Source organism: Mastacembelus armatus, chromosome 14, assembly GCF_900324485.2.
Source record: "Mastacembelus armatus chromosome 14, fMasArm1.2, whole genome shotgun sequence".
Lineage (NCBI taxonomy): Eukaryota > Metazoa > Chordata > Actinopteri > Synbranchiformes > Mastacembelidae > Mastacembelus > Mastacembelus armatus.
The window spans coordinates 2,148,079-2,164,336 of NC_046646.1; the positions used below are offsets into that span (position 1 = coordinate 2,148,079).

The 16,258-nt window shown below is 36.6% G+C and overlaps 1 protein-coding gene across 6 annotated transcripts in view; it reads left to right on the top strand.

The window, feature by feature from the left end:
- pknox2 (pbx/knotted 1 homeobox 2) overlaps positions 1-16,258 on the top strand; it is a 115,510-nt gene that overhangs the window by 86,569 nt on the left and 12,683 nt on the right. For all 6 annotated transcript variants that reach the window (XM_026328359.1, XM_026328356.1, XM_026328361.1 and 3 more), the window contains 4 exons: positions 9,523-9,694; positions 12,476-12,661; positions 12,832-12,967; positions 14,200-14,297. In XM_026328359.1, the coding sequence (XP_026184144.1) occupies positions 9,523-9,694; positions 12,476-12,661; positions 12,832-12,967; positions 14,200-14,297 (592 nt within the window). The remainder of the gene's footprint in view (positions 1-9,522; positions 9,695-12,475; positions 12,662-12,831; positions 12,968-14,199; positions 14,298-16,258) is intronic.

Here is a 16,258-nt window from a genome sequence, read left to right on the forward strand (position 1 = left end):
CTGCATGTGTCTCTTCTAAACAAAAAGTGTCTTAGAAAATTTAAATCAGTGTATTGTTTTCTGTAAATGAGTCAACACACTGATTTTCACATTTTGAAGCAAACACTCTAGGCTACAAGATGCGGTTCTCAAAAGTCTTGTGAACCAATGTTCTGTATGTGTTTTATGGTCTTATTTCAGTGACTTAAAAATTGTAGTTTTTCACTAACCATGCATAAATGCTGTTTTCACAAAAACAATCATATATAAACTTTCTGCTCACATATTATTGTAGCCCAGTTTGTGCTGATTAGTGTTATCAGACTTTAGCCATTAATGTTTAAAAGCAACTGAAAAAAAGCACAAATGTCAGGGCATGTCAAAATTTGTCCAGGGCCCAAAAACACCCATAGAGCCCACAGGGTTAAGATGGCTACTGTGCACTGCTACTACACAGGCAAAGGCACGGTTAGCATACCAAGGCTAATATGACTAGCGTCAGGTAATTCACTTCATTTCTTTGTGATAAACAAATATCAAGTACTGCAAAAGCCTTCTTGGACATCAAGCATCATTATCAAGCACTCATACCTGAAAACTGAGGTATTAGTGTGAAAGATGCACGGACACAACTTTCCTATATAATGAGTAGAAGAAAAGCAACATGCCCTTCAGCATACCTCCGTACTTTTCAGTTACCTCTTCTGTAACTACATCTTCTCTTGCAACATCCAGCATTAAGATGATACAGGCAAAAAAAACACAAAAATACTGTGCTGCAACCAGTGTTAATTTTGACAGCAGATTTTAATTTAGTTTTAGTCATAGTCTTTTGACTAAAATGCAATTTTGGTTTTAGTCATATTTTAGTCATCTGCTTTGTTTTAGTTTTAGTCGACCAAATAGCATAAGATTTTAGTCGACTAAATCTACTGTAGATTTAGTAGATTTTTTTAGACTAAAATCTATTGGGTTTAATTTAAGTGTAATTTAGTAAAACTATTGTAATATAAAAAAAAAAATTTCTAAATTAAAATTAGATGAAAAACAAGTTTCATTAAATATATATGGAATATGGCCTTTCCATAAAAGACCAAAAATTAGATATGCATCGTTTATAACTTGCATGTGACATTCTTCATTCTTTAAAGCAAAAGTGCAACTCCAAAAAGAAAAACTGGCAGTAATGCCATTGCATCAAACGTGAAACTGACCCATATATCTTCTCTTTGTTTTCTCCAGCTGTTTCCATTTCATTATAGTTTAAGTCAGACAGAAACCCAGTGTAGGCAATGATGATGTTGTGTACTCGCGCATCCTGAGTCACTAGGTGGATCAGTTACTTTTCAATGTGCGTCTAAGAAGATTGATTCTGATTGGATCTTTTCTAAAAACGTCCCTCACTCACATTTTCGTCTAATTTTTATTTGTCAACGAAAATGTCTATTTAGTTTTTGTCATCATCACTTAATTTTTATTTAGTTAACATCTCGTTTTCGTCAGTGAAAACTTGTTTATAATTATAACGAAAATACTTCGTCAACGAAATTAACACTGGCTGTAACTGTTGAGACTGACAGTAACATTAGAAACCTAAGACTATAAAGAAAGGTTATCATCCAACATGAAATTGTCAATATTTTACATTACACTAACTGTGAGATTGCTAGGTGGTACCCACCTACTGGATCTAAATTAAAGTATGTGTCAGAATTAGAATTAGAATCGGTTTTATTGCGAGGCACAGCAAAGAACACTTTACAGTACTAGGAATTTGTCTTGGTGTCTGGTGCAGACATATATACAGGTAAAGAGTATGTACACAGTTTTATAATAAACTAAAATAAAATAAATACTATCTATATACAGAAAAGTCAAAAGAGCGTGAAGTGTAGTGCACCTTCTCGGCAACGTGGATGACATGCTGCAGCTTGGCCTTGTCTTTGGCTGTGGCTGCAGCAAACCAGACCGTGATGGAGGATGTCAGGATGGATTCGATGATAGCAGTGTAGAAGTTCACTTGTAGTGCACATTTTCCCATCTATCCCATTATCCCACCTGTTACACCTTCAGGAGTCAAGTGAGCTCTCAGGTCAGGTTTGGTCTTCAGGAAACAGGTAAGGTACTCAGGAATCAGGTAATGCAGTCAAGAATTAGGTGACGGCTCAAGAATCAGGCTTTGGTCTCCAGGTATCAGGTCTTAGTCAGGCAGAATTCATGTCAGGCAGGGCTGGATGATAAGCAACCATAAGGTAACATTACAATCAGGCAAAGGGTGTGTGGCTGCAGACCTGCTTTTATGCAGAGTCTCACAGGTGAGGCAGATCCTGATGATTGCTAGGCCCAGGGCAGGTACAGGTGAAGCTAATCAAAATTAATTAAACCAAACTACAGAAAACTACCCAAGAGGAATACAGGAAGTGAAGATCAAAATAAAGTTTAAAAACCAGGATCCTGACAGTCCATAAGTGATTAAGCAGTATAGTTATCAAAAATATATCAAAAAAGAGTGAAAATTTCAGAAGCTAATTAATATTATAATACACATATATTATTAACTTTATTTATTTATTTATTTGTCTGTACTTTGGTGTTTATTGTATTATGTAAACCACTTTTGGACACTTGTAATTCATTTAAAGTGCTAAATAAATACATTTTGATTTGATTTGAATATAGCAATTTACAAAAGAGGGTGAGATGATCACAATCCATTAAAATGAATGAAATTAAATAGATAAATAATAAATAAAATAAAGTATCTATATATCTATCTATATATCTATCTATCTATTAACGGAATCAATCACTTTCTGAAATAAAACTAACATGGAGACTGAATGTGAGAGTAAATAATTTGTTAAGACATCATTTGCAGTGCTCAGAGTCACCCTGTTTGCTCTCACTTATGGGCCCCTCACCCCCACCCCCCACCAAGATTCTCCTCCACCCCACCACAAGCACACATGAAACAGACATGGCAGAAGCTCTCCACTCCGCACGAGATTCCACTGTTTAGTATTCCTGCCACATCTGGCTGAGGGAGCAGCATTAAATTGGGATCAGGCAGATTAGAGTATAATATAAACGACTATTAAAGGCTGCAAATGAGAGTCATGGGTTAGAGCCTGAGCATGGGCCCAGTCTGCCTCCATGCCAGCGCACTTTGCTGAAATATATACTCACTGCACACAATCATACATACACACACACATCCACAAGAAAAATATGACTTTGAGTTGATGATCACCATTAAGTACAAAAATCAATTAGACAAACAATTACACAATACCATGTACTTGCTAAAATGTATTCAACCTTTATTCATCCTAAATTGATTAAATGTCCAGTGAGGAGACAGGACTAGCACTGATGTCTGTCCTACCGCCTGAAAAACATTGCTAGAATAAAAGGTTTTCTGTCTAAACAAGATGCAGAAAAACTTGTTCACACATTTATTTTCAGTAGGTTAGATTATTGTAATGGCTTGTTCACAGGTCTTAGCAAAAAGTCAATCAGGCAGCTGCAGCTAATCCAGAATGCTGCTGCCAGAGTCCTTACAAACACCAAGAAACTGGACCATATCACACCAGTTCTCAGATCACTACACTGGCTTCCCGTTAGTCAAAGGATAGATTTTAAAATCTTATTGCTAGTTTATAAAGCACTAAATGGTTGTGGACCAAAATATATCCAAGATATATTGGTTTCTATAGAGGTATCCAGACCCCTCAGGTCATCTGGGACAGGTCTACTGTGTGTTCCCAGAACCAGAACCAAACAAAGTGAAGCAGCATTCAGTCACTATGCTCCTCACTTGTGGAACAAACTTCCTGAACACCTGAGGTCTGCTCAAACTGTCAGCTTATTCAAATCAGGACTGAAAACTCTGTTTACTGCTGCCTTCGAATAATTGTTCATCCTTGTTTTCTTAATGTGCTTTTATGTTTTATTTTAATTTACTTTACTTGATTTAAATTTATTTTATGTTAAATGTCTTTATTTTTAAATGCTCTTTTCAATGCTTTTAATGTAATTATATGCCTTGTAAAGCACTTTGAATTGCGTAGTGTATGAAAGGTGCTATACAAATAAATTTGCCTTTGCCTTCAGTCACAGGAAAAGCCCACTTAAAGAATATTTAAGTGAAGTTTTCAATTCAGTATTTAAAGGTGTTGTCACACTAATTGTTTTAATTATGAAATGACATTTGTACCACCGTTATTCAAGTGCTGAGACCACCTGACAACGTGTTTCTAAAAAAATTTGGAGAGGATTGTTTGTTGCATAAAAGCAAAACAAATCAATCAATACTCATGACTTTTTTATGAGCTCTCTCTGACACCAAAAATCATAAATACAGAGAGTAAACTGCTGCGTCATTTGATGTCAGAATTTCCAGAGTTCCTCATCGGGATCCCCATATCTCCAACCCTGGTCCTTGAATTCAATTCAATTCAATTCAATTTTATTTGTATAGCGCCAAATCACAATACAAATCATCTCAAGGCACTTTACAAAAACTAAAACTAAAAACCCAACAATTCCCTTTTGAGCAAGCACTTGGCGACAGTGGAGAGGAAAAACTCCCTTTAACGGAAGAAAAAACCTCCAGCAGAACCGGGCTCAGTTTGGGCGGCCATCTGCCTCGACCGGTTGGGGTGAGTGGATAGAGCAGAGAGAAAAGAACAGCAACAAACAACAAATAGACACTGCAGGTTGGTGGGACCAGTAACTGCACATCAGCACTACTGTCCTGCTTGTTTTCCAGATATCCCTGTCCTACCCACTGCTCATTACATGGATCAGGTGATTAGCCAGTAAGAAACTGGAAGGGCAGGAATACTTGGAAAACCTGCAGGACAGTAGCGCTCAAGGGCCAGGTTTGAAGACCCCTGTTCTACAGCATTGTCTTTTTCTCATAGCCTTTATGAAACCTATATGATTAGGTGAAAAAAGTTCAGTCTGAACCCTTAAAAGCAAACACTTTAGGAACTTAATTTATACTGTAGAAAATTCCTGACTCTTGGCACATCCAAGTGGCAGACACACCCCACTGACATAAATGAACTGAAAGCATCACATAGACTGTGCCCATTTTTCTGTGCCATTTTTGAGCAAACCAAAAACTTGTGCAATGTTTGTCATTACAAAAAATGTTAAAAATCTACATGTAAAGGCCTTAATCTAATATAGAATTAGATTTGAACAAGCTTGAATGAAACAGTCCTCAATATGACTCTTTTACTTCTGAGTAGTGTTTGTATGATGTTGCCTTGGGCTTAAAATTTTGAAATGACTGTGTAATTCAATAATTCTCACATCTTGTGACTTAAAATGGCAAAATCATTAAATTTGTCTTGTGTCTGTGTCACTATTAATGTTAATGACAATGACCAAAAATGTTAGACCCTTTTTTCAATAACTAAGACTTTACACTGACGAGCTACAACTAATGTTTAATGATAGAAACTATGATAAAACGTATTTATTAACTGTCAAGACATGACAGGACTAGAATGTTATTCGTCAGATATCGTATCTAGGTTGTAGGTTATATGGATAGTCTACACTTAAGCTGTGCATCCACTTTTTTCAGGAAAGTACCATTAACCATTAACAGCAGAGCTGCAAGCTGAGGAGAGTTACCTCAGTTGTTAAGTTGTTGAGTTACCTAAGGGATTCAATAGGAAGAAAACTGCAGACTGAAAGTAATGATACAGTTGACAAAAACATAATGACTTCTTGTCAAGTGAAATTAGACTAAAGGAGAAAGATGATTAAAATATAAGAAGAAGTACTTTATTAATCCCCAAGAAGAATTAGTCTGTGGCTGAATGAACTTCCCATTCGCCACAGTTCCTCATGAAGTGGGTGGGCAGGATTGTCCAGTATGGAGTTGATTTTGTCCACCATCCTCCTCTCTGCCACAGCCTCCAGACTGTCCAGTTCCAGTCCAACAACAGATTTTGCCTTCCTGATCAACTTGTTTAGTCTGTTGGCCTCACCAGCCTTGATGCCACAACTGCAAAGAACAGTACACTCGCTACTACAGACTGATAGAACATCTTCAGTAGCTTGTTGCACACACCAAAGGAACAGAGTGTCCTGAGGAAGAACAGTCTACTCTGTCCTTTCTTGAAGAATGCATCTGTATTGTTTAACCAGTCCAGTTTGTTGTTAATGTGGGCTCCAAGGTATTTGGAGGAGTCCACAATCTCTACTTCATCTCCAAGGATGGAGACAGGGACTGGGGTCTTCCTGCTCCTCCTAAAGTCCACCAGTTCTCTGATTTTCTTGATATTGAGCTTTAGACAGTTGTTACACCAATCAACAAAGCTTTTTATCAAGTGTCTGTATTCCTCATCGTTATCATTATTGATGCATCCAATGATTGAAGAGTCATCAGAGAACTTCTGGAGGTGACAGGTTCCTGAGTTGTAGCAGAAGTCTGAGGTGTAGAGTGTAAACAGCAATGGTGCCAGTACAGTTTCTTGGGGTGCACCGGTGCTGCTCATCACCACATCAGATATGCAGCCATCTAAGCGAACAAACTGTGGCCGCCCAGTGAGGTAGTCTGTGATCCACTCCACCATGTCCGCGGGAACTTCCATATCCATGCATCTTTGCACTTAGCGGGCTGAATAGTGTTGAAAGCACTTGAAAAGTCAAAGAACATGACTCTCACCATGTTGAAGAGTTTCTGAAAAACCTCTGCAAACTGTCCAACACACACCTTAAGTACTCTGGGACTGATCTCATCTGGTCATTTTGCTTTGTTGGTCTATAGTTTGGATAGTTCCTTCCTTACCTCTTCTTTGGCAAAGGCTGGGCCTGTGTATTGTGTTGATGAGGAGTCAGATGGTGAAGGGGAGGAGGTATTGGAGGTGAGGTATACTTCAATGTTGTATGGCTGCTGATAGAGGAGATAGTATCAGTAGGCAATGGGGAGGCAGCATTGGCAGAGATGTTGGGTGGAGTGATATGAAGAGACCCCAAGGCATCAGCTAAGGTGGTGTATGGAGGAGGGATGGTGTTTGAGGACACTGGGCCAGAGTAAGAAGCAGAGGTGGTGTCAAATCTATTAAAGAACAGGTTAAATTCATTAGCAAACTCTGAGTCTCCTTCCATAGCAGTGTGTGACTTCTTATAGCCAGTCATTATTTTAATGACTAATGAGTGTTTTCATTTGAAGACTAAGACAAACTCTAATATAGCTGCCAAAATTAACACTGACTAGTTTTAATAAACACACCACCAGTTTCCTAACGTTATTCATTTGACAGGGACATATGAGAAATTCATCTGGGTTTCTTGTAATTCAAACCTACCAAAAAGAACAGTGTGAGAGGATGAAAGGGGCAAAGTGCAGATAAATAATAGTGACAGAAGAGAGTTCAGTGAAGTGAAATTCAGCCCTTTGGGGCTAAAATATTCTTTTGCAACACAACTTTTTATTCTCAGTTGGTCTTCTTCTCTTTATTGTTCTGTAGTATTCTCTCAGCCTGGGTGTTAGCAGACTAGTGTTTCTGGCGGTCATGTGAGTGAAATTCTCTGTAAAAGGCAGATGTAGGTGACACTGTGAAGGCTACTGTTGTCACTGGACCATATCTTATCCACTAAAACATCTTTTTTTATCTCTTGCTGAACCTTGTGCATATGTTCAGTGTGTCCTTTAGGGAATGTCATGGAACTGCCATGATATTAAAAGTAGAGTAAGGGAGCCTGTTTGATTCATGAAACATAGGCAGATTTTTTTTTTTTTTTTTTAAATGTAGAGATATGTGAAAAAGCATAATAAAAGCACTCTGTTTATAACAAGGCTAAAACCTACTTATATATGTTTTATTATAGGATAGATGGAGTGATTTTAGTATTATCTGTACTAGTCAATTTTAATTAATATACTATATATTATAACAAATATAATTGTGTCTAGAGCAGGGGTCTCAAACTCGCGGCCCGCGCGCCATTTGCAGCCCGCAGGACGATAGTTTGTGGCCCCCGCCTTAATATGAAAGTTTAATGTTAGTGCGGCCCGCAAGTTTGATTTGTATGGCACTTCAAGGGGGTCGCACAACGAACGAGAAACGCAGCGTCGCGTCGCGCCACGTCTTTAAAATTATTAGTGTACGCACACCGGCGGTGCCGTTCGGCGTCTGTCCGTGGCGCCCAGCTACGACTCAGGACGCTGTTCAAATTCCTGCCGCGCCACAGAGCGCCTTCTGCATGGTTTTATATTAAATAACATCATATTTCTCTCAAATCGTTGTTAATACAAAGACACTACTGCTGCAAAATACTAGCTACTTGCATTGGTTTTCAAAAATGTTAACACATAATAAAATGTATAATAAACGTAGTCCTTTTAATCTTATTATCTAAAATTCAGGATTATTTTCTTTATTTTCATCAGATCATTATTTTGCATATACACTGTGCATTATGCATTGTGCATATTCTTCATTACCATAAAAATGTTAAATATAAAAAATAGATATTATAAACTGAAACCAAAACTAAAATAGAATAGTACATCTGTTTAATTAAAATACAAAAAAAACTCTACAAGGTGTTTGGTTACATTTTCACTCAGGCTGGCTAGCTAATGTTAGCTTTTACAATGTAGTTGCCTAGACAACAGATACAACAAAACAATAACAGACTTAACAGATCATACCACCAATTCTTTTAACTGATTAACGTTCAAAACTCAGCTACAAATATATTTAAATAATCATAATAATAAATTAAGTTTATTTTTATCCATCTTGCAGCTCAGAACTTGATTTGAAATTGAGCTTGCGGGTACAGAATGTGCGCATCCAGTGTGCAATACACAAGACTTTTACACGAGTTGTCATTCAGGACAATTCATGTTCAGAAGAAGGTTAAAGGTTAAAGAACTGTTAATACAGACATTTGAAAGAAATAGAAACCACATATAGTCACAGACTAGAGAAATCTAATTATTATTATTATTATTATTATTATTATTATTATTATTATTATTTTATTTAGAAATCAGATTTCAAGAAATCACACAAACCTGCTGCTACCCATGGTTAATGAATATTAACTTTTGGACTTTGATGAGTTGATCCATGGCTTCTCTGCACTCAGGGCCACAAGAGAGCAGATAGTATGGGTAGACACTGTGCCCTGCTGTGTTTAGCATGTGCTATGTTAATGCACATGGCTCAGCATTGCATTAGATTTTTGTTTTTTCATTTTTTGTAGTAGATGATAATGAATAATGGTGATATCTGATGATAATAAGTAATGTATCCTGTATGTCCATAGTGTACAGGACTGATGATAATGTTTTATATCACAATAACTGATTGTTTTGCATGTGTCTTGTATACCTCACATTGTGGTAACCATATCTCTTCACACACTCACATTTTGGGGAGTTGGCCTTCTTTGTGGGGACCAGAGATTGTTCACAAGCATGAATATTATTCAGCTTTAGGGTGATGACTTGGTTTGGTATTACTGTCAACACTGATGGAAACTGTACCTTTCTGTCTTTCTCTGTAGACATCCTTTGTTCCCCCTGCTGGCATTATTGTTTGAGAAATGTGAGCAGGCCACACAAGGATCTGAATGCATCACATCAGCCAGCTTTGATGTGGACATTGAAAACTTTGTGCACCAGCAGGAGCGCGAACACAAACCCTTCTTCAGTGAAGATCCAGAGCTGGATAACTTGGTAAATCTGTGACAAATAATGTATTACTATTATGAACACTTCATTTAGTTCATTTGGTGAACTGACACAGCTAAACTGAAGAAAAAAATAGAGAAGAAATTAATATAGCTGTAGAAATGCCTGTTTGCAGTGCATCCCATTATTACTGCTCCTAATCATTCCCTCCTTTTCCATGTAATCTTTCTCATCCTACCCCTGCACTTCCTTTTTACAACACCTAGCAGTAATTAGAAATTAAGAGAAGGTAGATACCTGATCAGATTCACAGAGAAAAGAGGAGGAGGAACTAAATGCAGACAGTGACAAAGACAGACACAAGAAAAAAAGCGTGCTCTAGCCATTTCAGTACTTGAAACTGCAGACCCACAAGTGCTGAACAGTCAATTAACCCTGCATCTGTGTATTTTATGAGGCGCTGGGTGCGGGCATCCCTCCCAGAGTGCACTAACTCTTCCACAGGGCAGTTATGTTACACTGGGCCTAACTGGCTGCGATGGGTGCAAGAGTTACTGGTCCCCTGATTATGAGAGCATGGTTTAATTAGCTGATTTATCTCCTCTTGGCCAAGCACTTTTCTATCCATTCTGTTGACCTTGAGCTGTGACTTTGCCACACAGAGTGGAGAAAAGCCATACTGTTGATTGTCAGATAACGGTTACAGTAGGCTGATTGCTACTTTATTGCTACTTGCTACCTCAATCTTTCAGTTTTGAACATTCCAAGAAGGTTTTATTTTTTCTCATCATTTGCTGTTATTATTGCCATTAATAATAGCTTATTCACAATAATAAGTTACTATTGAAATATTTTCTAGAAACACAACATTTATGAAATGGTCTGTTAAAAATCAAACATTTGTGTCAGTGCCATCTACTCTCTTTGATATTGCAGAAGCTGCTCATTGACTGCTGCCATTGCAGGGATTGAAATGATTTACTGAGCAGGCCAATGATTATGTTGTGGTAGGAGAACAATTTCATCAACTTCAGAGGTGTTTGTCTGTAAACCTTGCACCAGCACTATAACAACTGTTCTTTAAAGCCATGTTTCACCAATTTAATTCAAATTCCCTGTGATGGTGTAAATGAGTGATGGTGTCTTTGTTTGCATGGCACAAACACTTTTAAATAAAATACTGAATTCCTAAAATTAGAAGGAAATATTTAGCAACAATTAAATTATAAGCAATGTGCTGTTTCCAGTCATGTCTGAGTTGCAGCCTTGTATAGGTTTTGATACAAAAAGCTAAGTCTTGACATTAATCTCAAAAGCTACATTAATCCTATTTTTCTCCTTTTTTCTTTTTTTGTTGGTTAAATGCAAATAAGTGACTCAATATTAAAGAAATAGTTTTATTTTTTCATCCTAAGTTCAGACATGACTACTTTCCTGCTGAACAAGTAATGCCTAATATGTGAGCTCACGCCAGTACAGGGACAGTGATGTGGCTGAAACAGTAGGATCAAATTTTGTACTTTAAAATTACATTTTAAAAATTTATTGTGGCATGAAAGTTAATTTTGACCACTCAGGAACAATATAAGAAACAAAATGATCTTCTAAAACAGAAGTGTATCTAAATTCATTTAAGAAGACATTGTATTTCAAGAGAAAGCTCCATATAGCAGTGCACATTTATGCTTTTTTAAGATTCATTTACTTATTTATTTATTTAGATAGGCAGTATCATTGGTGAGAAACTGCCAAAACAGACACCATTCTGGATGTGAATCTATTTATCGTCATCATAATGAAAATAAGATATTTGTTTACATACTCATATCAACAAAGCCAGCCCTACATAGTGTCAAGTTTGACCTCTCAAGTAAGGTGAGTGAAGTGGCTTTTGGAAAATGAAGGATGAAAGGATTATGATTCTTGTTCTTGCAATCTATAAATTGGAATAAACATTAAAATTGAATGTCACTCTTCTCATTAATAAAAGAACTCTCTGCATGTTGTTACCTCTCAACACGTCATCCTTTAAACTGACTGTAAATGCCTCATTTCCCTTTTTTCACATCTAGAGTCCTGGAAATCCATCCAAATTTATTTTACTTGATGTAGCCAATAAGTGTTTGAGTACTGTATTTGCAGAGCTTATGTAGGTGATCACCTGTGTATCTATGTCTATTATTTTATGAACATTCTCCAGTATCCATTAACTCAGTGTTTCAGTTTGATGGTCTCACAGATTTTTTTTCTGGGTTTTCTACAAAATCCCCTAAAATGTAGCCATAAAGTAAAGTTTAAAATTTTTAACATTATTTATTCCATAATTTCCTTACATTTAAGACAGTACTAATTATTTTGGGATACAAAATAATGGACTAAAATATACAATAGTTAGAATTTTCAAAATTATCCAACCATCCATCCATCATCTCTCCCCGCTTATTCCTAACCAAGGTCACAGGAATCTGCTGGAGCCTATTCCAGCTCTCTTTGGGTGAAAGGCCGGGTACATCCTGGGTAAAAATTACCTAAAATACCTAAATACAACATAATATAAAAATGAATGTTAAGTTCTGTTGTAAATCTTAGGGGGTTTGTTCTAAAAAAACAAACTCTATTAAATATTAAACCAGTCTATTAAACCAATCTGTTAAACCAATCTATTAAACTGTTCAGTTTGATTAACTTATTATAGCTGTTAAAGTCAATTAAAATACATTAACATTACTGAATCCTTTTTAATTATTTAAAAATAAAAATAAATAAATGGATTCAGTTTTGTAGTGTGAATGTGATTTTCATTTTTATGGTTTGTGTTTCTTTTAGATGGTAAAAGCCATTCAGGTGTTGAGGATCCACCTATTGGAGCTAGAGAAGGTCAATGAGTTGTGTAAGGATTTCTGCAACCGTTACATCACCTGCCTGAAAACCAAGATGCACAGCGACAACCTCCTCCGTAATGATCTGGGAGGACCATATTCTCCATCACACACAAGTCTCAGCATGCAGCAGGTCAGTCACAGATTCTGTGCACCCTATAGTTCCCTCATCTGAGTAGCACTTCCCAAGGTAAATCTCGTCATTTATCAGCAGGTACAGCTTACAATTAGCAGTTTTTCAATCATAAATAGTAGCTTTATCTTCGTACATTTGTTCACTAGTGTCTCTCTGTGATCCCCCAGGAACTAATTCAGACCTCCTCTCCATCCATGACCTCTGTCTCCAGCTCAGTTAACCCTTCAGGGATTGTGGTGCCTGCTGGGGGTCTGCAACAAGGCAATGTCGCCATGACTACCATCAACTCTCAAGTGGTATCGGGTAAGCGTGACATTACACATACATACACATAAAAACCCTATGAACCTGACACATAAGCATACAAAAATCATTTTGGCATGTACTGGGATAGTGACGTAAAGGGAGAGTGATTATTTGCACAGTTTACTGAGTTTCTCTGACTTATTCTTCATAGTTAAATCTGCTAATAACGTTTGACATCCACTGGTTTAGGCTGTTCTGGTCAGACACACAGTTTCATATCACACACTGAAGCTTTAACAATACAAGATTTTTCAAGTTTCTATTACCACAGTACACCTATTTTTGCACCTCTGCAGTATTATCAGTGAGTGGTAATATATTGTCTCTAAGAACTTTGCATCCTTTATTTTCAATAGACAATATTTGCAGAACTTGATTTTGCTTGTCTAAATTTCTGAAATATTGTGACATTCTGATATTCAAAATCTTCAGTGTAAGAAAATTCGTTTCATAGTTAAAATTTTAAATTAAATATAAATAGACAAATGCAGTGATATCCTTGCTACCATATGAAAAATTGTAACTATCACTTAATAATATTCACACAGTTGCTGTTTTCATTTACTGACAAACTGTTCAATGTACTCATGTTACTCTTCTGGCTCTCAAGCGATTTTAATCCTAACTTACTTGTAAACATTTTTAGGTCATCAGTAGAGGTGTAGAATTATTCTTATACATTTATATCTGTCACTTGATGATGATTTTGTAATAATAATAATAAGCCATATTATATAACATTCTAAGATGAATTGTATCATTTAAATATCATTATACTCTAAACTTGTTTATATTTGTTTTACAGCTGTAGTAGCAGATTTTTGTGTATGTGTGTATCAGCTCTAGTTCACCAAGTGCTTGGTACATAGGAATCTTATAATGTCAAGCCTGTACAGTAAAATGTTAATCTTGCCCTCTGGAAATCCCTTTTAACCCAAAATGAATCAATGTCACTGTCTTTGATCACTCCATATTGAAGAGCTCAAACAGACTGTGATAAGAATGTCTTGATCAAGACTAATTAAGCCATGGATCCACCTTCCCTTCTTCCATTTTTTTCCCTGGATTAAAGGACATTAACACACCTTGAATTTAATCATTCCATCTCTTGTTTGTCTTGCTTGACTGACAAGAAGTTAATAAGACTTTGGTGGTAGTACAGAATATGGCTGTCATACATGTAGCTATTGAAACCACTTGATACTTATAACAGCAAATTATCCCCTCAGGTGGGACTTTGTACCAGCCGGTTGCCATGGTGACATCACAAGGGCAAGTGGTAACGCAGGCGCTGCCACCAGGAACCATCCAGATCCAGAACTCACAGGTAAAGCCACTGGGCTGGCATGCTTTGGCTGACACATTTAATCTCTCCCTGTGCCCCTGCCACTCACTGTATGAATTTGTTATTAAATTCATCTCACAGAAACCCCCCTAGGCATCTTTTCATTGTGTCTGTCTGAACACAATTCCCTGCTGAGAGACAAAATGGGAATTGTTTATTCCCATGATGTTTATTTCTTTACATGATCCTGTCAGGTTTGACTGCATTTGAAAGTCATGAAGGACATGCATTTAACACTTACCACACACTACTTTTGATGATGTGATTAACACAGATGCAAGAAATTAAACCCTTCAGCTGCTACAGAGCATTCTCAACCCTATTTTCTTTTCGAGATGAAAAAAGAGTGAGAGCAAAGGATTATGGAATTATTATGGACAGGAAATATTATGACCACAAATGTTTTATCTCCTTTCCACGAAAGGCTTAAGAGCAGTTAAGCCCACGTGAGCACCTGGAATTGGATTTTTATGACACAAAGACACATTTGTGGTTTTAATACTTCCTTTTATTTTAAATCAATTTTCATACTCACTATAGCTTTTCTCTTTACATGCTCTGGTGCTGTGGAGATAAATAAGCCTCACACCTCTTCATAATAATCAGAAACTAAAACATTCAAATGATGACACTGTATCGTGTTAGTGTATGTAAAAGCCACTTAAACATATCTGTTCATCTACACATCAGACAGCTATTGATCTGAATCAGTCTATATAACTGTACATCTATACATGAAAAACCACTGGGCCAACCACAATGTCTGAGTGAAGACTTGGACTTTGGCCTGTAGTTAAATGTAGTATACTGTATCTTCAAATTGTATTAGTGACAAGAGATGTGCAACTACAAAGCATTGGAGTTGAAGGTTGTCAATAACTTTGTAAAGCTGGTCAGAGTCAATTGATTACAATGGATTAATTAACTGAGCTTTATCCATGCAGACCAAAAGCAGACAACCAAAAGCTAAAATAGTGTGTTTAATCTCAGCTCCTGAAAGGCCAAGGTACAGAATCACTATATTGCACTGAGCCTTATACCAGTAAGCCATTCACTCTGGATAGCCTTTCTGTGATGAGTCAGAGCCCATTTGACACTTACTTACTTTTTTAGTTCACCTCCACCATAAAAAATATCACACACTAAATTTAATCTAGGCACTGTCATAGTTGAATACAGAACATAATCATAACACTTAAACATTTTGCAGTGTTCTGTTTAGCTAAATTGCTCTTTCCATAACTTACAATAGCTGTGCTTTTTATTGCCTTTATTTAACAGCCATCAGAAAGCTAATTCTGTTGTATTTTTGGTTTGGTAAAATTGAATCTAGTACTGCTGGGATCAAAAACCTTTAAAACTTTCCATTTGTTGTTCAGAGTCAACAGCCTTCAAGAGTAGAAACACTCCTCTAAAAATAGAAGTCAGGCACTTGAGCTCTTGTTAGATTTGAAGATCTTTTCAGTGTAAAAATGTCTTTGTTTTTCTGTGTACAATAGAAGAAACGGTCTCTGATCTGATCTTGATCATTTGTGCTGACTCATTATTGCTTCCATCATTGCAAACAGGAAGGCTCACTCATTTATAAATATGGATAAATAAATGTCTGCATGCACCTACTATGGTAAAGTTAGAGTTTTTGACAATACAGGTTTTTATTGTTATAAGTGAGACTGAGTGCACTATTAAAGTATGCATGAACATAATGAAATTGTTGAATCTAATTTCATTTCAGAGTCAGTCTGTTATACCAGACATAAAAAAAATTGCAACTAGTTTTTGAACCACAAAAATTAGAAATCTAAATTACAGATAATTAGAATTTTTAGGAATCAATTTACAAACATCACCTTTTTTTTTTATTTCCCTCTCTTTTCTCTTGACATTTCAGACAGTGTGTTCATGATCAAAATGATGAACTCTCCAGGCTATGTAGATTTAGT